The sequence below is a fragment of the Ornithodoros turicata genome, chromosome 1 (genome assembly GCF_037126465.1).
Source record: "Ornithodoros turicata isolate Travis chromosome 1, ASM3712646v1, whole genome shotgun sequence".
Lineage (NCBI taxonomy): Eukaryota > Metazoa > Arthropoda > Arachnida > Ixodida > Argasidae > Ornithodoros > Ornithodoros turicata.
In genome coordinates this window covers 151,857,387-151,878,759 of record NC_088201.1, presented here as the reverse complement: position 1 = coordinate 151,878,759, position 21,373 = coordinate 151,857,387, and the positions used below count along the sequence as shown (strand labels likewise).

The window sequence follows — 21,373 nt, the reverse complement described above, 5'->3', positions numbered from 1 at the left end:
GAGTGTTCGACCCACTCGGGTGCCGCACTGACTGATTCGCTTTGTCCTTATGTTGTAGTCAGGAAGGCTCTTGTGTACATATCAGCTCTTTATTAAATCAGTTGTACAACAATCTTCTGATGGATGTGTAATGTTATTCCTTGTCTGCTACAAGGTCTTCAAGATCAAGCTGTGCATGTTACTACCTGCAATAACAAGTAATTTGTTTGGAATACCTGAATAACGTCGACGTAAAATGTGTCTGGAAAACGAAACGAAACGAACGAAGACAGCGGGAAACGACACGCGAGTTATGCTGTCTTTAGACTCAGACTGTGACTGCCACTTTAGAGTCTCAAATACTGCGATGGATCCTGATGTGCCCATCCAAATCAAGGGCTTTTCTTACATCACTGGAGCCAAACGTCCTGAAAACCAAAAGGCCGGGGTTGCCATCTACGCTAAGGACGGCATCAGAGTTACACATCGAATGATTCGAAGCAACGTTCACGAATACGGTGAGTCCTGTGCCGTACCCCTACCCACAGATCTCAACGTGGTTACCGTGTACTTCCTGCCAGGGACTGCACACACAGACAAGTAGCAACCGCTGTAAACCAAATGATGGACTGCGTTATGGTTACACAGGGGTGGGTCGTCCTGGTAAGAGGCTTCAACCAAGACGATGTGAAAGGCTTTAAGTTCACCTTAGATATGCGTTCTCTGTGCTCTGACCGTTCTGCTGTCCTAAAACGCACCATCTTCACTGACCAAGGAACATGCATGGACCACGTGTACCAAACAACGCTCTGGGTCGTTACTAAGGGTGGAAGAAGCTTTCAAAAACTTCAGGAAAGGCTCTTCGTGGATCCTTCGGAAATACGTCAGCATAACACCTTACGGTAACTCCTTAATGTCAAGGCTAACACGAACCCCGAAACGCAAAAAGAGGAAAGGAAAGATGTATAAAAAAACAAGAGAAAAGAGGAAGCAAAATAACGAACCAAAGAAAAATAAGCAGAAAACAGAAAAGGACGAAAGAAAAAACAAAAACACTCAAAAGAGAAAGGAGGAAGCTAAACAAGCAAATAAAGGAAACAAGCAAAACGGAAAGGAGTAAGTAAAAGAACGAACCAACGGCTGATGCTAACGCATTTTCAAAGGATCCGCCAATGTTTTCTTTTTTACAGATATGTATTCTGCTTGGGTAATTCTATTTTAAAGCGGCCAAGGTGGGAAATGCATATTTTTTATGCGACTGAAAAAACAAATCTTGAACCGTGTTTCCGATGAATGAATGATGATTCATGTCCAAACCCCGAGGGATGAGCCTGTCGCGAGTAGGGGAGCGGGAAATCTGCTATGCCATTACTCGTACTGACTGATTTCTACCCAATTTGACGGCATGCAACTACGCGTTGATTTCGTATACTGTGTTTCAATACGAATACATCAATTACGAATAGCAGTCCAACTTCAGAATATGCGTTTTCTCACCTCTAACGAAGCGGTAGGAAAGTGATGTCATAGGATTATCTAAGCGAGCTCTATCAACTGATCTATTGTGTATCGCATAGGGCAGTGCCGTGATGCGCCAGGAGGGAAGGTCCCGGAAGAAATTTGTTGTTTGAGGTCCTGTATCTCAGCCACTGTATACTTATCAGATTCATTTTCGTGCCGATACTTGGTCGATATGACATATACAAGCACATGTTAGAACATGTTGCGCTATAAATCTAGGAATCGCACAAATATGTTTTGTTTGTTTGTTTGTGTGTGACAGCCCAGGTTGCGCCCGTGCAACAGGATGATCCGCCGGCAGGAGATAGTTTCCTGCTGACCCATTACAGTCTTAAGACGTTGCACCAACGCACATAATTAATGCAAACGCAAACGTCCGCAAAGAGGCATACGTTGCTACAACGATAGTCCGTATGCAGTACATTTATAGCTTCTTCACCGTCGACGAACGCTTGCTTTACAATATATATCCCAAGACCACGCACCAAACGAATGTTCTTGTTCTTCTTGTGCGCCATGCGGTAGTCTGCACGCACTATTCTCGGTGCCACTGGCATGATTCTCATTAAAACAGGATTCTAATGAACTGAATTCATCATCGTCCATGCAGGTACACGTAGATGTCAAATATATGTCCTAGAACAATACTCACGACTGCCAAGTAGAAGAATAACAGTTGGAGGTGTAAGAGCTTCCACTGTACAAACGTCGCCTTCATCCAAAAGTTTTGACCGCACTCATAACATGTAAACCTTGCTTTATTGCGAGCGTGCAGAGAACAAAGATATTCCACTTAAGCTTCAGACAATTGAACAACCGGACTGACTGCGTGGGCTTTACGTTTGTGACCAAGGGCTTCCAGAAGACTGCATAGAAGCGCTTTTCGAGATTATGAACGAATGTGAAGGATATTCCCGCGGCATCAAACAGGTATTGAGGTAAACAGATTGCGATTCAAGGCAACGTATTTCGCAATAGCATTCATAACGTGGTCATGAGAAAGAAAACTCGCTTGTGTACCCATCCGACTCTCTATAGACGAAACGACGAAAAAGGTTGCGCACGACGTAGAAGAAACAGGAGCGCGATTGCCTGAAGGCCACTGCTGCATGGGCGCAACATGAACTGCTACAAAGATAGTTGTACGCTTCCCAGGAAAATGGAGCAACATATTTTAATTAGAGCTTGTATATATGGCATCGAGTTAGCCTCCGCCTAAAACTGAACTCCATTATTATAACAGCCATTGAAATACAGGGCGTCAAACACGACCTAGTATCGTCACGCATTTTCGTTGACGTCTTACCGCACTATCGCGTGAGATACACTAAAGATCAATATACTACTCGATAGAGCACGTTAGACAATTCTAATGGCAATGGTTTTGCAAGATACTATTGACGGGGTGCAGAAACTGCAAAGTTGTCGTTAGAAGTGGCAACCTTGGCATTTTTTGTTTCAGCGTTTCCTCCGTGCAGCGGTAACGACACTACTGCTATATACACTCCAACAGGTGTACCATTCGTGCGCCCCCTTGAAGTATCGCAGGTAGAAGCAACGGGCATTTCGACGCCGTCAGACTGGGTAGAACTTTCAGCGCGAGAAATGGCACTGCATATTTTTCCCTCTCCCACTCGCAAACGGCTCATCGCTCGGGGATCGGACATGTGTCTTTCTCGTCCGTTTGAAACCCCATCCAACATTTTTTTTCGTTCTTCTGAAAAAACTGTCGATTCCACCCATTGGTTGATATAAAATGGAATTACCCATTTTATATTTATATTCTCTCTATTCCATATTCAGCCTTTTCGTTCTTGATAGCCCGCGCTTTAGTTACTAATGTAATACCCTCGTAATACACCGAAATATTTGTAATACGTAATATAATACTGTAGAATGAACGTGTTACCTATTATCATTATTACTCTGCTTTCTAGAATATACAATGTATTTATTTATTTTATTTATTTATATACATTAAGTGCCATTGCTATGGCAATGTAGTTGTAATATAACACGACATGTGAGTATTACTACTCTTCCCCGGCTGCCGCAGATGCCGTTTTTCAGGGCGTCTATTACCCGTTTTTTGCCAAATTTTGTAATGCAGGTTCACATCCATACACGTCTCTCTCATTTATATGGCGTCATTTAAGCTTGGTGTCACAATCTCAGGAGGACACCTTCGTGGTCTTCAGTTTGGACATTAAAGACATTGCGTTAAAGAGTACAGAGCACATTGCGTAAAACAGACAGCCGCAGTGAAGAAAACGAAAAGTCAGTCACGGAGTGCATGGTAAGGGCACAAACAACGTGAATGCACAGACAAAATTCGTTTCATACCTTATGCATAAAAAATCTTTGAGGAACCGTTCTGGATACTGCGTGGGCTGAATGACATGTGCGAAACAGTCGCGCAAGACCTGAGGGCGACAGGGAAAGAAATCCAATAAACTTTTCGCACGTACCTCCTCTCTATATTACTATTTCGTGACACAGAAGTGGATTTGCTGGAGTTCCACAGATACTTTAAATTGGTCTCAGGAACAAATTTCGCTGATCGTTGAATATGAAAGTAAATTATTGTTGCCGATGACATTTATATTTTATGATAGAAGTAAAATTTTTGTTCTGATTTCACCGCTTCCAGTGGACCCGCTAACAAGGAACAGTACGCCTCGTACTTCGCAGTGTGCCCAGAGGATCACTAATAAGAAGCATTAGGTACACTTTGTACGGTCATCGGGCACCTCGTTGTAAGCTCCTTTCTGTAACCCTTTAGCAACACAATCTCGTACGGACGGGAACTATGTGTGTCATCTTTTTTTTACGATTGTAGTTAAAACCGCCAAAGGGAGTGAGTGAATATCAACCCGAAACTTTATGTTCATCGGTATGCTTGTAACTTGTAATGTTGAAATCCCCCCAAAATAACGAATAAAACTCGCTTTCAATCTCCCTACTTTTTTTTAAAATCGGATTTGAAAGATCGCATGTCCAGCGAGCTGGTGAGGAACCACCAGGAAGTACCAGGTACACAAATTACCCTAACTACATTATTGAGTACTTGTACTGTAAGTACCCTAATGTAAGTACACTATGTACCCTACTAAAAGTGCTATAAATACTACAACAAAACGAGAACGGACAGATCTACCTGTGCGACTTCGTCCTCTTGTCATCATTTGAGCGCCTTTAGTGGTATGCAGCACCAGTTTCAGTCTGACATTTTACCAAAAACGATTTTCTTTTTGTTTAAGGAGCATGAGCGTACACTTGTTCAGGAAAATCCATTGTTGAGACACTTGAATGTTAAAAAACTGCCAATGCTTCTATAATTATATTAAACGAATGAAATGCAAAGACACGCCCAATGTGAGGCCGCAACCGACAACACCATGACTTGATCAACTGTCATTTCAGTTCTCCCAGTGCGTGGTTCTCGTGCCTTTTTAATGCGTTAGCATTATACTCCTCGCTAAGCAAGAATTGCGGCGTGTTCTGTCTCTAGCCACGGCGCGGCGTGCGTGCACGGTGAATGCAGAGGGTAGGTGAGAGTGCGTGGAGAATGCGACAAGCGCGGCACTCGGCACGGCAGCAAGGTAAATTTACCCAGGTAGGGAAGGCGAGGAAAAAAAAATAATCTGACCCGGCAACACTGTCATCTCCGTGACTCGAGCGATCCTGGGTGTTGGTAGCACAGGTACGGTCGTAATCAAAAAATATTTACGACGCGCGCATAGGTCTTCTATAAACTAATAGTTTATTCATAATTCAAATATAGGAAAAGCCATCTGTTGCACCACTAGTACACATATACGAAATCATCTACCACCTGAGTACGTTTCCGTATCCTGCTCCACTGCGCATGTGTAGCAGTACGCTCGTTTGTCCGTGCATTCTTTTATCCGTGCCGTGTACCCGTGCATTGTAATGCGGAGTTCGTACACTTTTTGGATTAAACAGGAAGCGACGCTCACACTTCAAAGCTGTAGGCCAAGATTAACACGTGTGAACAGATGTGCGCTATGCATCCCGTGCTGCCGGCCCCGAGAAAAAAAAAAAGTTTCGTCATGGCAAGACCGGCCATGATAGCGTGAGTGTTAACGAATCAGCTGGGCACCAACGATGCCATGTTTTTTTTGCAACGGACCCATTATGACCACTCTCTGAAGAAATACCAACAGTTAATCACTACGTGTACGTGAATGTCTAGGTTAGGAATGCACATTAAGTGAAAATTCCTGTTTATTTCTGGTTATCACGTACCCTTAGTCAAAACCTGTGATAACTCTATGTATTTCGAACACATATGTGTTCATTAAACCCGATGTGATTTATTCTTCTCTGTTCTCGTCTGGTATTGCTGTCTTTGGTGACTAGTATGGTTCGGTAAGGAAAAGGGGAAGGGTATACAACGCAAACGAGGTACGCGAATGCAAACGAGCCATGGCTAGTTATGCACTACTTATTATTTATGCTAGTAACGTCATGTGTGATGCCATTTATTTACAAAAGTAGTAGTCCGCGCAACGGATGGATGGCGCTGACAGTCTCTATCATGGCGCCCTCTGAAGACGCATGGCGCTATGGGAGTTTCGCTACCTGTTTATGTATACCTTGCTTCAGTGCAAGTGTGGTGGTCGACAGTTTGAGACGTGTCCGGTGACCGGATGAGATGGCACCGCCAAGCTGAATCGGAGTAAGCCCGGAAGGCGCGTTTGAATGCGAATGCTTTTTTGCATTAGCGTTGTGTAGGGCAGGTGTGCACCCCGAAATAAAGTTATAGAAAATACCGTTTCAAAATAAACTAGTGTAAATAAATGTTATGTGACTATAAAATGCAGAGTCGCATGCGGGAAGCTGCCAACGGCGAACAAGAACTAACGTGGACATAAAAATGCAAACACCGAACATGGGGTAACCTAATAATAAACTAACCAACATCCTGCGCTCCGTCGTCTCCGCCCTGCTAAGCCTAACGGCTGCTAGAATGTGGCTTTCGTTAGCTTATACGACTTCGAATCTTATAGGTAGACATCCGACAGGCATCGAAAAACCCGTGAATTTGAGTGGGTAAACAGTGATGCTATACTCTTAAACACGGCGTATCGCCAAACGAAGCAGTCAAGATTCTCCTTGATTTGCAGTTGTTTCGATAACATGAATTGTGAGATCGGTGATTTCCAGTCTGGGAATATCGAGGTCCTTCGTTCCCAAACGTTTTTTTAAGTTTTAATGCTAACGCATTTGCATATTTCCTTCGTTGGCTGTTAATAACTATTCCATATCACAGTGTGTGACGGGATTACATGGTGAAGTAATGTATCAGCACGAAAACCACATGCTCCTATTTTTTACATTATAATTTTTAATGTGTCACATCAATGAAATAGCTGAACATCACAGTAGTATAAAAATGAAGGCTTATATATTTTATTTTCTTCATAATACTTTCTTAAATATGTTCCGTTTCAGAAAGCTGCAAGGAATGCGCAGAAATGTGTAATCCCTGTTGGCTTGTGCTTCTTCCCCCTCAAATTTTCTGATCCGTGATAATCGAAAATTAGTACGGGAGCACGATAGTAGGCAGGAGGTGTTCTTGCATCAGCTAGGGTACATACTTTGCATAATCCTACCACAGTTGACTGGCTGCCGCTGAACATGTAACTGCTAATTATACCATCGCATGAGGTTTATATTAACGGATTAGCACTCAAGTAGTAGGACTTGGTTGCTTCATCGAATTTGCCAAGAATGCTAGCTGAAGTTTTGCTAAAAGGCAAGACGTGGCTACTAAAGAGCGTATGATACTTTTCAGGAAGGAAACTTTAACCGGGACTTTTCCTCTGGTTCCTTCAGTCGCATATTACTCGTTGAATTTATTATATGAATGAATGAAATTAAAACTGATTGACGATAGACTCGAATGAAATGCAAAGTGACATAAATTAAAATCGCACTGTACTTGAAGAGTACTTGAAGTTCTATGCCTAGTACTTTCTACTTTACTTTAAGTGCGTTTCGGACTGGGTGCTTTGTACACTACTCAAAGTAGTAATGACGCCAGGTACTTCGTATTATACTTTCACTACAATTTTCAGGTACTTTGACCGTCACTGCTAGCAACAATTTCGTCGCCGCGACATCTGAAAAGGACGCATAGAATACCCGAATGCGCGACCTCCCACTCGCAAATTCGGCGAAACCGAAAGATGTTGGGGGAACTTCCGACCTTGTTCTACGTCGACAATGTCGCACTATCAGGACCCGAGCGCACTTGACTCCGCATTTACTAAGTGCCGCGCGGACAGAGCTTCTGTTTGTACAATAGCACGCCGGAAAGAATGTGTGTATATAGGGGAGATGGTATTCCCCTATATGAGTCCTGACAGGCGGTGTTGTAATATCCGAGCGAGCAGAAGTTCGTGGCCTCACGCTAGGACGGTGCCGGTAGAACCAGCGGGCAAGTTCAATGGCGGGCTGCAGCCGAGGCACGTCTTCGTAGTCATCGTTATCTGTGGCAGGAGAGGATAAGCCGCCACAGATTGCTCCCCTGCTTGGACACAGAGGCATCTGTAAAGAGCGTCTGGGTGTGTTGATGACTCTGAAGATGGATTGAGGCTGTTTGTAGTCGCGGGGCAAGGGGAAGTTCGGGATAACGACGTCTGTTGCTGTTGCCCGTTACGTTCTTCATCCGTCCGGCATCTTCTGTGGCTGGAGCAGATAGGCCGCCACACCTCAAAGCAGAATTATCTGAATCTTCCAAACCTCGAAAAGCCGGGGTGAAATCGGGGTCCCATTAGCCCACTTAGGTATTATCTTTCCTTTTGTTTTTCGTCGATTGTTTGTTAAAGGTCAGCTACGCCGATTTCCCGATGTGTTGAAACGGTTGTGATTTTCAGAACGAGCACATCCAACTGCCCCCGAAACGCACCTTCATTTCTCAATTTTGTCTTCCTATTACGAAAATTAATTCATCAAAGAAACCAAAACAAGCCATGGGCGCAGCCATTTTTGTGACGTAGATGGGATAAACCTGCTCCATCTACGTAGATAGAGAATCGTGCGTCTGATTGGATGAAAGCTGAGGCTTTCTCTGACTTCCCTGGCGTCTTCTCCCGTTTGCGAGGAAATCCAGTTATGGCCGCCGGCTCCGATGAGCGTTTCGTCCGAGGTAATCCCGAGAACTATTGAACGATGGAAACAACAGCCGCGAACTCACCTCAACATCATTTTCGGCGTGAAATTATGATTATGTGCTCGAGAACTTCGCAGTTCAACCGTTCAGCTGCCATTCACGTCAACCCGTTTGCTGCTTTTACTACAAGTGCAGGTATGGGAGTGATTGAGCAACAACGTGAGACTTTGTGATCGTTTGAGCATATACCTGCAGAGGACTGGTCTTCAAAGAAAGAAGGCCGTATTTCTGCCCATGCACATCGTGCGATTGCCAGGCTTGTTACACGAGATACATATATTGTGCAGCATCATAGCGCGACTGCAATGAACGACGTAGGAATGTATCGTGACCACTCGAACTGCATTCGTTGAACCATTCGTCGGTGATATGAAAGTTCTCATTAGAGTCGCCCCGCACAAAAAGTGTTGGATGTAGTTTTGTAGTATGTTGTTTATCTCGTAGAGCGCATCGCGGCATGTAGGTCGAGAGCCCTTATACGTATTCTTTGCATGTTTACTTGAGTGTGCGCATCGTTCTATACCACACAGGCCATATTTCATTCATAATAGCTTCACAAATAAACACGTACGGGTCGATCTCATATTGCTTCTGAGTTAGGCATATACTCTAAATCCGGCACCCGATACGTACCGCATGAAAGAGGACCCGCACCTGGGCCAAGCGGTACACATGAGGTACAGTCCTCAACCAGCAGGTACAGTCCTCAACCAGCAGGTACAGTTTGCGACCACTGCGAAATTCAAGCGGTACAAGGGCTCCGAGACACATCCGTACCGGCTAGGTACCTCTTAAGCGCGGTCCAGCAGCTGTACCTCATGTGTACCGCGTGTTGCTGGCGCATGAGTACGAACGCCTTCTCACGATCTCCATGCGCAGCAAAAATATTTCGCGTGATTCCGAATACCAGTCAATAAATTCCCTTATGCAGCAGTGCCATAATGGGTCAGCACTACCATTCTATCAAAGAAGTGCACCCGTGACCGTGAGGGATCGCACGTTTGGCAATAATGCATTTCTTGCAACCGCTGGCAAATCAGTTTGTTTTGAAACGTCGGGGAGCGAGGACGAGTCTTCTCGGTCTATGAAGAAACTCGTTCGACGCTTTCAAGGTTGGAGTCATTTAAGGTGCACATTATATCTATGAAGTAATTATTCGTCCGCACGACGCATTTGCGTTCATCTTCGCTCTGATTCCCAGTGGTCCTGATCACCGGAAAGCTGGACACAACGACTGATTGACGGAGACAACAAACTTTGCGCTTCGTACACGAACGTTGATGCGTGAATTAGAGAAGCCTAGATTGCACTTTATACCTGGATTACACAAGCAAATAGACATGTTTTTCAGGTAAGCTATTTCGGTTGTTGGATTTTTTTACATTGTATTTTCTCCTAGGTTACGTCCAGGCGATGTCGTAAATGGGTGATCAATCATCTTCTGTGGTTGTTGTTACGTTCTGCGGAAGAAACGGAAGTTGGGGAAGAACAGCAATCCAAAGGCGTGAAAAAGAAAACGAAGCGTGACCGCAGAGCAGCCGCAATAGTGAAGCAGAGATGCTGTGGACAGCGGTCATCCATATACGTTGTGCCCCGTGTGTTCGGCGTTTGTGCATCATGAGTCATTACAATGCACGCTCGGGATTGACAAGCATCACCCCTGAAATGGATGTAATTTTCGAATAAAGGTATTTGTTTGTGATATTTATCGTACAGCGTAGCTTCCTGGGGCTGTTAATATATCGTAGAAGGGGGGAACCACCCCGACGTGTATAGGCCTAAATCGCTGCGCGCTATCCGTTGCATGTACCGCATATGAGGGCGCGTGTACCTTTTAAATTTAAGAGGTACATTTTTTTTTAAATGTACCCCTTGGCCAAGCGGTACTTAACCGTTACATATGCGTTACCTGGTTTAGAGTGTAGTGTCTTCAGATCAGGGTATGTGTATCCTGGTTGCTGGGCCCAACAGATGTTATTAAGGGTAGTGCAACATTTCCCACTGCTTGAACCATGCTAACATTGCCAGAATAAGGAACATTACACTGTGCTGTGTATTCCACACTCAGTTGTCTCGTGACGTAAACCCCCAATTATTATATTAGATACTCCACATGTTCAACCAGTCAGCACTTCCCATATCCTTTTTTTTAAAACATGTGCTTAAAATTGCACAATTGCCACTCAAGTAAATTTGCCACCAAATTAGTCAGTGACAAAAGGTATATGTACTTTATCACAAATTTAATAACCTTGGTGGAAATGGTTGATAGTGTCCTCTGCCTTGTACGGTGCACTTCATAGCAAAATACACAATAGTCCAAATGTTTTCCTTGTCCACAAATGCCCTGTCAAAGCTGAAAGACTCTTATCAAAATGGGGAAGCGGGCTTGCTTGTCTAGAGAAACAAGTATGAAACTGTAGTGCTCAACGTAAATAACTGCATGCTCAGCAACTAAGGCTGGTGATGCCGAAGGCCTAATATTTCTAGGTTAAAAGGAGAAAAGACCACTGCAGCGTATTAATGTTGTTTCAAAAGTATAACACCACAAAATTTGTGAGAGTCAGTTGGTGTATTTAGTTATGTTGGTCACCTCCTGCACCAATTTTTAATGATATTCAAATGTGTTGCTACCAACCAGGACCTAAGCCTGACCTATGATCTAATAATAATAATAGTATCTATCTATGACCTATATGGACCTTCACCACTAGTTTGGTCTAGGTTTCACACGTGGCTTCTAGTGAAATTCGAAGCTGCTCTGTAGAGCTGACAGGAGACTTGCAGACTAGATAATTTTTTATTTATATTTTCCAAAGAACATGTAAAAAACAATGTGCTTTACCAACTGTATTCAATGAAATACAAATATACTTTGTTTTAGCTATGTGCATATTAGGAGATTACAGGTGACCGATGACACACAATGGGCGTCAAGGGTGAGAACACAAGAATACTACCACTGCAGGCACTGTCCTGAAATTCGAAGTCACCATTTGTCAGAAAGCAATGACCACGCACAGCCTAAGGATCATATTGAGCTCCTTCCATTATTCTTTTTATTGACAACATGTTGGCTGCCATCCAGTCCATGAAAGTGACCCTTATCGTTGAAAGAACGGTTTAACAGCAAGCGAGCTGGTGATAGTATCCATGATGGCGAGACCTGAAGAGGAGATACAAGGAGGGACATAAACACGCTATGTTGAGACATTGTGTATGTCCCTTCCTATCCCTCGTCTCAGGGTTTTTCGCTATGGACCTTCATGATGTTTCCTTCGGCAAACTTTACATATTTTTATGTAGAATTGTGAAGGTACAGCCAGGCGCTGTTAGCAAATCACACAGTAGTTTTCTTGAATCAAGAATCCATAGAAGGTACACAGTCATCTTCAGTATTGCACACATCTATGGACATGTTAATCACTTTGGAATGTCACAGACATGTCATGGAGGCCGGCACATGATTAGTGGTGCTGAACAGACAGCTATTTGTCATAGTTTAGGCATAAAAAGCAGTTTTGTCACCTGCATGTTAAGACCGATGTATCTCTACATACTTTGCCATGACACAAATATATGAAGCAACAAATGTACCCTCTACTTTATTATGGTTATTAGTCAACACTGCCAAGAATGTGGGAACACAGTCTTGTACCACCTACACTCTTCAAAATGACCTTCACACACGACACATTGTAGGTCAACGAGACTCCAGAATGATGTCCTCTCCCTCCCCATTAGCTGAAAACATTTTTCTACAACCTTGCATAAGGGGAAGTTAGTACTAGAAACGCACACATTCCTTTTTTGAGCAAATCAGTCTTCAGAGCGTTACCATACTGTGGTAGGCCTGCAGTGCATTACGTGGTACAGCACACACTGTAGAAAATTTCACCGTAGAACATGTCCACCATTCTAATGACAGTCTTCTCCAGTTTTTCAAACTGCCATTTCCCATAGTGCTTTATGGTATGACACAGTATTTCTAAATCTTGACTGTAGTTTACTGGTTGTAACAGAAAAAAGACACCACTGTTTCCGATCACAGGACGCAAGCCATAAGTGCTATACGGAAACAGTAGCAGTTGTTCGTGTTTGGATATGGTATGGTGCATGCAGGGTAAATTCCATGGTTAAAATATCCAAACGTGAACAACTGTTAGATTACATGATATAGAATGCTCTATAGTACAGTAAAACCTCCAAAGTCGGACACCTCCCTACCTCGGACAACTCCCCATGATTTCATTGCACGGGCAGGCTCCCATTGAAACTACATGGGGACGAAATTCTCTATGTGGGACACCTCCCTATCTTGGAAGTAGGATATGGTTTTCCCTGCAAAGTCGGACAAAACCCTGGCCAAATTACCTCAATATCGGCCCATCTTTGCACAAAAAAGACCCAAAATGAGCCAGTTGCCTTGACTTTTGCCCCTTTTTTCCCCTATACTGGTCTCAGCATTTTGTTGCTTTAGTTTTTAGAGTCCAAAAATAAGTGCTGTCAGTCTACACTGTAATTCTTTATGTGAGCACTTGTCTTCAGTTTGTCTAGACCCTTTGAACGAGCACTGCACCAAAGCTATGAGAAGTGGGCTGACGCTTCAGGGACAAGTTCTTGCTGCTCGAAAAGCTCCAGAGGTAATGCCATTGAGTAGAATCTGAACGGAATTGAATATACTAAAATCAGTAATACAGTCAACCCTCGATTTATGAACCTTCGATTTATGAATTGCCTCATTTTATGAACACGAGCACGGGGAACCAAACTTTTCCCATTCATTTTTCCCTCGTTTTATGAACCTCGATATTCGAATAATGAACCGAATTTCTGGGAACCAACGAGGAGTTGCCCAGCGTTTTTGCCCTCAATTTATGAACGGATCGTTCCGAGGTCAACAGAAACCTTCAAAGGGATAATTCCGTGGTCTTATGAATGACGCCTGAACGGACAAAACGTTTTCCAGGTATTGCACCCTCGGTTCTTGACCCCTCGAAATCGGAACAACAAACGGGTTTTCCGGGGTCGCACAAGGTGCGACCAAGTGTTCCTGACCTCAGTTGTAGTACTCAGTTAACTGAATTTTCGATTTATGAATCCCTCGATTTATGAACGATTTTTCGGGGAACCGAGGGTGTTCATAAATCGAGGGCTGACTGTAATTGTCAGTGAAGAGTGGGTAGAGGTACCACTACCAGGCACCACCACCAGGTACCACTAATGACCTTAAATTGAAGAAGGGGGACATTTCTCACAGCTGTGATCTCTTCCATTTTTTGTTGCCGTCATATTCTGTAACTCGGACACCTCTATAAGTAGGAGACGCTTCGGCTGCACCGCGGGTGTCCAACATATGAAGGTTTCACTGTATTTATGTTCCGTGTCATGTGACCAGAAACAATATATGCTTTTGCTCCTGCTGCACAGCACAGGCGCAATGAGCTGCATGTGAGGATAATAACATGAAACCCGAGGCGCGGAGGAAAAGGCATGACTTCATGGTCTCTGTGTCAGTTGTTTCATGTTGTAATTGCGTACCAGCTGGCCTGTACCTCAGAATAGGTTTGATGCATTGTACACGCACCATAGACATGCAGTATGTCGTGTGGTGTGATAGTAATGCCACTGCATATTGAAGAATAATGCTCCAGGTGGGTTGTTTCGGTACAATCTTGAACTATGCATACCAAGGGGTAGGGCATCTGCGTGACAGGTATACATGGAAGTAAGAATGTAAATGTTAGCTGAAGTCATTGAATAATTAACATTATCAATATACTGCTGAAGATGATACAAACAATAGCACACAAGATGCTCCGATATGTTCTGCAGGAATGTCTCTGTACTCACAATATTAGTACAGCAGCTACAGAAAGGCATAAAACAAGTTTTTGTATACATGATACCACTTGAATGCAACACAAGCTTCTGCTGCACTGCCAGAACACCACGGCGGACAGATTTACCTTACTTCACCTGAGAAAAAGTATGTACTGTTGCACACATGATGCTTTTTGAATGTCTCGAAACACATAATTTATGACCGAAAGACATCAACTGGAAGATTTCGATTTACCTTAGTCAGAACTGAGAAAAATTATGTGCTGTTGCACACATGAAACTGCTGCCCTTGAGCGCTCTGGAAGAACACCTTATTTGTGACCAAAATACAACAGCTGAGCCAACATTGAATTTATACCTTACTCAAAATACACAAGATGTGCTGCCGTGCATATGATACGATGATACTGCTTAAATGTACTCTGAAAGCACTGGCACCTCAGGCATGGTTGCTCTAAGCTAGCGAGCAACAGCAAGGGTTTACGAACACAAGAAGTCGAGCATAAGTGATGGAATGCTCTTGATTAATCAGAAAATGAAATGTCTCAGTACCAGGTGTCACTGTTCCGTCAACAAAAACAGATGAACTTTGAAGGGGCGTCTGGTTGGCACTGGTGACAGCCTTCAGCTTGAAACCTAGACGGTGATAGTTGAGACGTCGAGTGCAAGCTTTTCGGTGGTGCCAGAATGCCTGCGAAATCATTTAACAAATAAGGCAATTCCAAATCTGTACTGAGAATACACCCGCTGGGGCGTAATCTCTAAAGGATGAAGCAGTAACTGACAACGTATTTTTCTCTTCTACGTGATGCAATTTGCACCGCATGACTGACTTGTCTAACATTACGCGTCTTACCTTTATCTGCTGCCTAGTCCTGCCCCTGCAATCTCCTGCTGCAGGTAAGGTTGGCACAGCATCCCTGACGAGACATCTTCGGCTTCTTCTGAAACAAGTTGCGTATTGCTTCCGTAACATTCGTATGAGCCAGATGAACAGATCAAATCGCTGCTTTCCAAGGTGGCACCCAGTCGGAGTTGTAACCGATTGTTGCAGTCAATAGATTTCTCTTTCGCCTTTCGGAAAATTGTGGTTTGAAACATTGGAATTGCATGCTGAAGTGTTCTTGCAGACGGGAGCAAAACGCTCACGCATTCTCGGCACGCAGCACAGAACACGAATCGCACCAGGAAGTCTGTACTGGCCTAGCAAATGCTTTGCAGTCGAAGGAAGCAAAACTCACGTTCCTCGTCTGTTTAGTGAAGTCCAGAAATATACTGGCTCCCTAATAGCGAACTGTTTATCACTTCCCCAATGTGAATCTGCGCAGCAGACGACTCGGCAGAAGAAAGTGGCCGGCTTGGCGGAAGAAACCAAACCAAAAGTCATGCCAAGCCGGAGCGCGGGCAGACCACGAATGTGTCGTCGACACAAGGTTTGCGGGCCACAAGACGGGACGTCAGTGAAACTAAAAATTCACTTTTTCGGAAAACCGCGAGGAGTTTGGGATAACTATTTTGCATACATAATCAGTGTTCCCTTATGAACACATTGTGTGAGTACCATTCCATTCTGTAACACTCGAAAATCGGCGTAGCTGAGCTTTAAGTGCTGTGCAGCACTCAATCCTGATTGAAAGTTGCAGGTGCCTTGTTCATGGTTCGGCATACTCTGGCCTAGTCTGGCTATTCACCCCCCTAGAGTTCCTCCGTGCGGCCATAGTTGAAACAGAAAACGTGACGAAATAATGTTATACGTACGCAAGACCCAGCTTCGTCGCAAACGTTAACATCAAGGAAGATTCGGTACTGCAAGTTCTCAAACATCTGCGTAAGAGAAGCAATAATTAGTTTTGCTTGTTGACAATAACATGGAGAAATTTACTGAATTACATGAATTGTGAAAGCAGCTTAATGAAAAAAAAGATCTTGCTTGTGGAAACCTGTGGCGGCGCCACCGGTTGGCCACCACGATATTGCTGTTATGAGAGGGCGCCGCCGCCGGGGAGTGGCAAAGAGGAGCCCGGGTGAGAGGGACAGGTAGCAGGTAAAAAGGGAGCGCGACGGCGTTAGAGGAGTCGGAAGACGCAACGGAACGTTGACCTGGAAGCGACTGAATTAAAGCGACTGAGCGAGTGAATTAAACAACTCTATGGTCAACGTTTCAGGTGAGGCTCTGCCGAAACGTTGACCATAGAGTTCTTTAATTAATTCCCCCTTAAAATTGTAATAAATTTCTGATGTTTTAATTTAATTGTCTTAAAGGGACCATAAAATGATTTTCGAGGATTCCGAGTACTCTGCGGGAAACCGTTCTCATGATCCATCACTATCGTACACACATCGACTTTTAACCGTATTCAGTACAACGGGGGCGCAGTTATCAGACAAAACTAGCAGGGCGTGACCGCTGGATATATGCCTTCGAAGTGGGCTTACGTCATCGCCATCCAATCCTCTCAGCCAACTGTGAACGACGAGGAAGACACACCTTGACCCCCCGGACCACCCGCCGGACCACGTGGATGCATGGTTTCGGTTTGGACAACAACGACATCTTATATCTCCCGTCGAAATCACTTGAAATATGGCGAAAGGCAAATTATCAGCAATTGAGGAAGAGGTTATGTGACACATACAACGTCTATGGATCGTTCAGTACGCAGCAGCTCGTAAAATGTCGCCGACGAAGGTATGTTCTGACGAAGAAGAAGTTCAAAGAGGAAAACGTGCTCCGGTAACCATGCTGACAGTCAACGGCTATATTACATTTCTCGTAGGATTCTGTGTCAACGGTTAGTTACATTCGTGTCTCCAAGTCAAATTAAAACATATTTCATGACAAAGTATGCAAGCTTATTTGAAAATTTTGTACTTTGCTCGCAAAAGCCCGTCCGCGAATCGGCAACATGTTCTGTGTATGATGTCACGGCCAGTTCGCCTCGGAGGCGGACCGTAGCAGCTGCCGTTTACGCCTATGGTAAATACAGAATATTTTCGCTATTTGTACGATTTTCAACTTCATATTTCACAGAGTGAATGCTTTAGTACAGGGGAACTAATTAAAAATGATCGTGGACTTGTCAAAAATCATTTCATGGTCCCTTTAATTTATGTGTTAATTGTTGTGTTAATTTACTCAAATATTCCGCCCAAGTCTCGTTTTTCTTTTTCACCTATGTATATGTATATATATATATATATATATATATAAAAGTGAAATAATAAGACTTACACTACAGATTACAGGAACGTTAACAAAAACTAATTTATTTAATGGGCAATTTAACACATAGATTAAAAAAAAGAATGGTCGACGTTTCGACAGTGGCACTGTCTTCGTCAGGTTCCTGACGAAGACAGTGCCACTGTCGAAACGTCGACAGTGAGTGGATGGCGTCAGAAGGTCACGTAACACGTGACCCTGACGGGAGGAATCACGTGTTACGTGACCTTCTGACGCCATCCACTCAAACGTTGCCTGCCTGCGTACTGTTGATGAGGCCCAACAAGGCCGAAACAGCTGTCCAGTACTGGCATGGCGACGTTTGAGTTACAACCATATGCTATACGTGCAGCCAAAGAGCTCCGGCTATTTTTTTTCATTTTATATATATATATATATATATATATATATATATATATAATGCAGGGAAAAAAAGCCATTCAAGAAACAATTAAATGACAATAGACGTGTTTGAAATTCAAAATTACACATTAAGATGGCTTCTACGGCTCCACGCAGAGAAACAGATACTCATGGAACGATGCGACAGCACCAGAGGACACGTGTTTCGCCGTGTCTGCGGCTCGTCAGCTCTGGGTGGCTGAGCATCGTTCGGGATAGTGTCTCGTGTTTTCCGGAACAAACCAGCCCTGCTACTGTACGAACAAGGCGTATCAGGGGCTCATCATTCGACATTGACCTTCCTGGTACCTTCCCCGATCTAGATCTAGGTCTAGAACACTAGAACTGACCTCCTTTCTTGTGCACCATGCCGACCTCGCAGTATGTACCACGGGGCTTATGGCCTTCTCTATAGTCTCCTTTGTCGGAAGGCCCCTAGGAAGTGTTCATTACACCTGACACCGGGATGAAACGAGGTAAGCTAAGTGCCAGTCATTATTTGACGAGAAGGCAGCAGTCGTGGCCATCTGCATCGGCACGGCATCTCGACGGAAGCTACTGACACAGCTTTCAGAAAATGCCTTAGTGATCCCATGTCTAGTATCCCCGATGTTAGCCTCCTCTGTATCAAATAAGTGATAGCCGTTTTCACTGCATTGAAGCCACTATTGATTTTGTATCTGCATCCCTGGTTTACCGCACCAATCTGTCGCGTCGCATCGCCCGCGGCTTATCTGCATCTTTCAAAATGTTCCTAAAAAGGGGTCCTGGGGATTATCAGCGGTGTGGATTATACGCGTGGAATTACAGTACTCGTTAAACTGGTGTCAATCGACATGGCATAATTCTAGTATCAAAGACTGCTTATTTTCAGCAGTTAGGACAGACAGCACGATCATAAAAGTATTTGACGTATGCGTGGCTTCCTTGGAAAGTGGTCAAAATTCGTGATGCTAGGGTTCTACGGATTTTTATTAACGATACCAAACCAGCCAACCCACATTTTATAATAATAATAATTGGTGGTTTACGTCGCGAGACAACTGAGTCACATTTTAGCGTTATTTGACATACTCTAGAAACATTGCCAGTTAAGATAGTATATAATAGCGCTGTTCTACAATTACTGTGGTCGTTATGCGTACTCCACACACCGCCTCTACCATCAGGAATTATGTACATCACACGGCTCACTAAATATTTTATGAATGCCACCCTATAACTTGTGTCAATGACATGTACCTATTATTTCATTCATCGTGCGTGGCATTTCATTACAAATGTGCATTCGATTTGACATGCATTCGAAATGTAGCGCAAACAATGTCCCCGTTCAGGTTCCGTCGTGCGATTCTCATCCGCTTGCTGTTTCGGTTTAGTACATGCAGTTGCCGTGTGCTCTTAAAGAAGCTATTGGTAGTCTGCCTAATCAACGCAGCACAAAAGTATTCCACTCCACAGCATTAAAAACTCGCTTACCATCTCCGCTCTGTTGACCTGTACAAGGGTAACCCCCTGGGCTTCCACTGCAAACTGTGCGGCATCCTTCGCTTCTTCACCGTTCGGATCAAGCAGGATGAATTCCCGTTCAGAATCCTCAGAGGCGCAAATGCCGTTAACTGCTAGTGTGAACGTTAGTAGAAGCACCAACATTTCTTGACGCGTCAAACTCATGGTATCGCACGTGAAACCGTTTTCCAATCTCTTTCTCTGAATCTCGCTCTTCTTATTCCAGTGAAGTGGACTAGAACACGAATAATGTCTTATTCGTGGCTGCTAGGCCCGATGTATTCGAAAGTATGTTATTTCCATTGTTCTTTTCATGCGCTTCCATGCAGAAGGAGAGCACACCGTCGTACAATGAAGACCGTTTTGAAACGCCTCGTAAATTTTAAACTCAATACCAACAGCATAAATAAAGCTCATAACTCGTAGAAAGCTCGTAGGCATCGAAAAAATAGGTTTCTAAGAGGTGCGTAGAATGTATCTGCTGTGTGTTCGGCAAGAGTTTTATAACGTGTTGTCGAAGGCTTTAAAAGCAAGGAAAGCATTTGTTGGAGCTTTGAATCGGAGCAGCGTATTCAGCATTTTGTGGATCGTATTTGAATCGTTCAAACGTCATTGAAAACGGCGTACGCACAATAAGTTTCTCACAAAAGTGACAGTATCCTACCCTGTCTTGAGCTTCGCCCTGTTCACCCGATGGCAGGGAGAAGGTTCCGACGATTCAATCAATGGCCGCGTTGAGTCGGGACACCCGCGCTCCGAGTGGAGTGACTCCGTCAGACCTCGGCAGGCGTCACTGTTTAACGTTTCCATGAAACATTGAACTCTCTTCTAGCCACTTCCGCTCGCAGAAATTTGCGCTCGAAAAACCGCGGAAAGGCGCCCGCCTGCTTTTTATCGGTCGGTGAACATGTTCTCGTTTCTTCATCGCACTTTCACTATCCCAAATTGTTCACATCCTGCAGGACGACGACGATTTTGATGAGTTTTGTGCGGCGGTGGAGAAGCAGGGAAGCAAGCGCTGGAAAGTTTTGTTAATTGGATTAAAAAGAGCGTTCGGCGATGGTAAGATTTTTGACAAGGCACCCAAACCACGAGCTCTTGTGCACCAGTGGTCTTTTATTCGTACATGGAACAGTGAGCCATCTTCAGGGTAAACATCCATGCAGAGAATACGCGACATGGAAGCGCACATACACCAAGTTGTCTCTAAGTACAACGAAGATCCGAAGATCAATTTATACCGTGAAACTGAAAGCAAGGAATAAACGACTTAGGCCCTGTTTCATCAACGCCCTTTAACATTTGAACCGAAATCAACGGTCATTGAACTTGAATTTAAGTTCAATACTACTTACCTAATGCTACTTCACTAAAGGGAGTCAAAGAAACATCCATCACATTACCAACAAACATTTGTACAAAAGAAATTTTTAGCAACTCTTCGATCTCGGTTCAAAGCAGTAGTGTATCAAAGAACCGGAAGCTCGGGGTGTGTTGCAAAAAAATGAGTAGTAATTTGTGGTGTCGTATGGTAGGGGTGTCCACTCAGCAAGATGGACCCCTGACCCTTGCCCTGAGCCCTGCGCGTATTTTCCCCCGCGCGGCGCGTGTGCGGAGGGTTGTCCGCGTGCTTATCGGCGGGGGAAGGGCTGCGTGCGCGCTTACCCTCTCACATTTTTCAGCCTGGGCCGACT

The 21,373-nt window shown here is 44.1% G+C and overlaps 1 protein-coding gene across 2 annotated transcripts; it reads right to left on the bottom strand.

The window, feature by feature from the left end:
* Positions 1–80: 80 nt before the first annotated feature.
* On the bottom strand, positions 81–19,949 carry LOC135371125 (uncharacterized). Of its 2 annotated transcripts, XM_064605149.1 has the most exons (4): positions 19,650–19,949; positions 16,304–16,369; positions 3,844–3,923; positions 81–185 (listed from the first exon to the last, which is right to left on the bottom strand). In XM_064605149.1, the coding sequence occupies exons 1-4, from the start codon at positions 19,842–19,844 to the stop codon at positions 182–184; spliced, it is 345 nt and encodes a 114-aa protein (XP_064461219.1). In that variant the 5' UTR covers positions 19,845–19,949; the 3' UTR covers positions 81–181. The 2 variants fall into 2 exon arrangements, with proteins under 2 accessions (XP_064461219.1, XP_064461227.1); XM_064605157.1 differs by lacking the exon at positions 16,304–16,369.
* Between the last annotated feature and the right edge of the window lie 1,424 nt (positions 19,950–21,373).

Bases quoted from the DNA above. Each gene is read 5' to 3' on its own strand.
- LOC135371125 (XM_064605149.1), bottom strand. From the start codon at position 19,844: ATGAGTTTGACGCGTCAAGAAATGTTGGTGCTTCTACTAACGTTCACA. The intron at 16,370-19,649 runs GTAAGCGAGTTT...TCTCTTACGCAG, and splicing joins AGGTCAACAGAGCGGAGATG to ATGTTTGAGAACTTGCAGTA. The intron at 3,924-16,303 runs GTACGTATAACA...TGTCGCCCTCAG, and splicing joins GCGACGAAGCTGGGTCTTGC to GTCTTGCGCGACTGTTTCGC.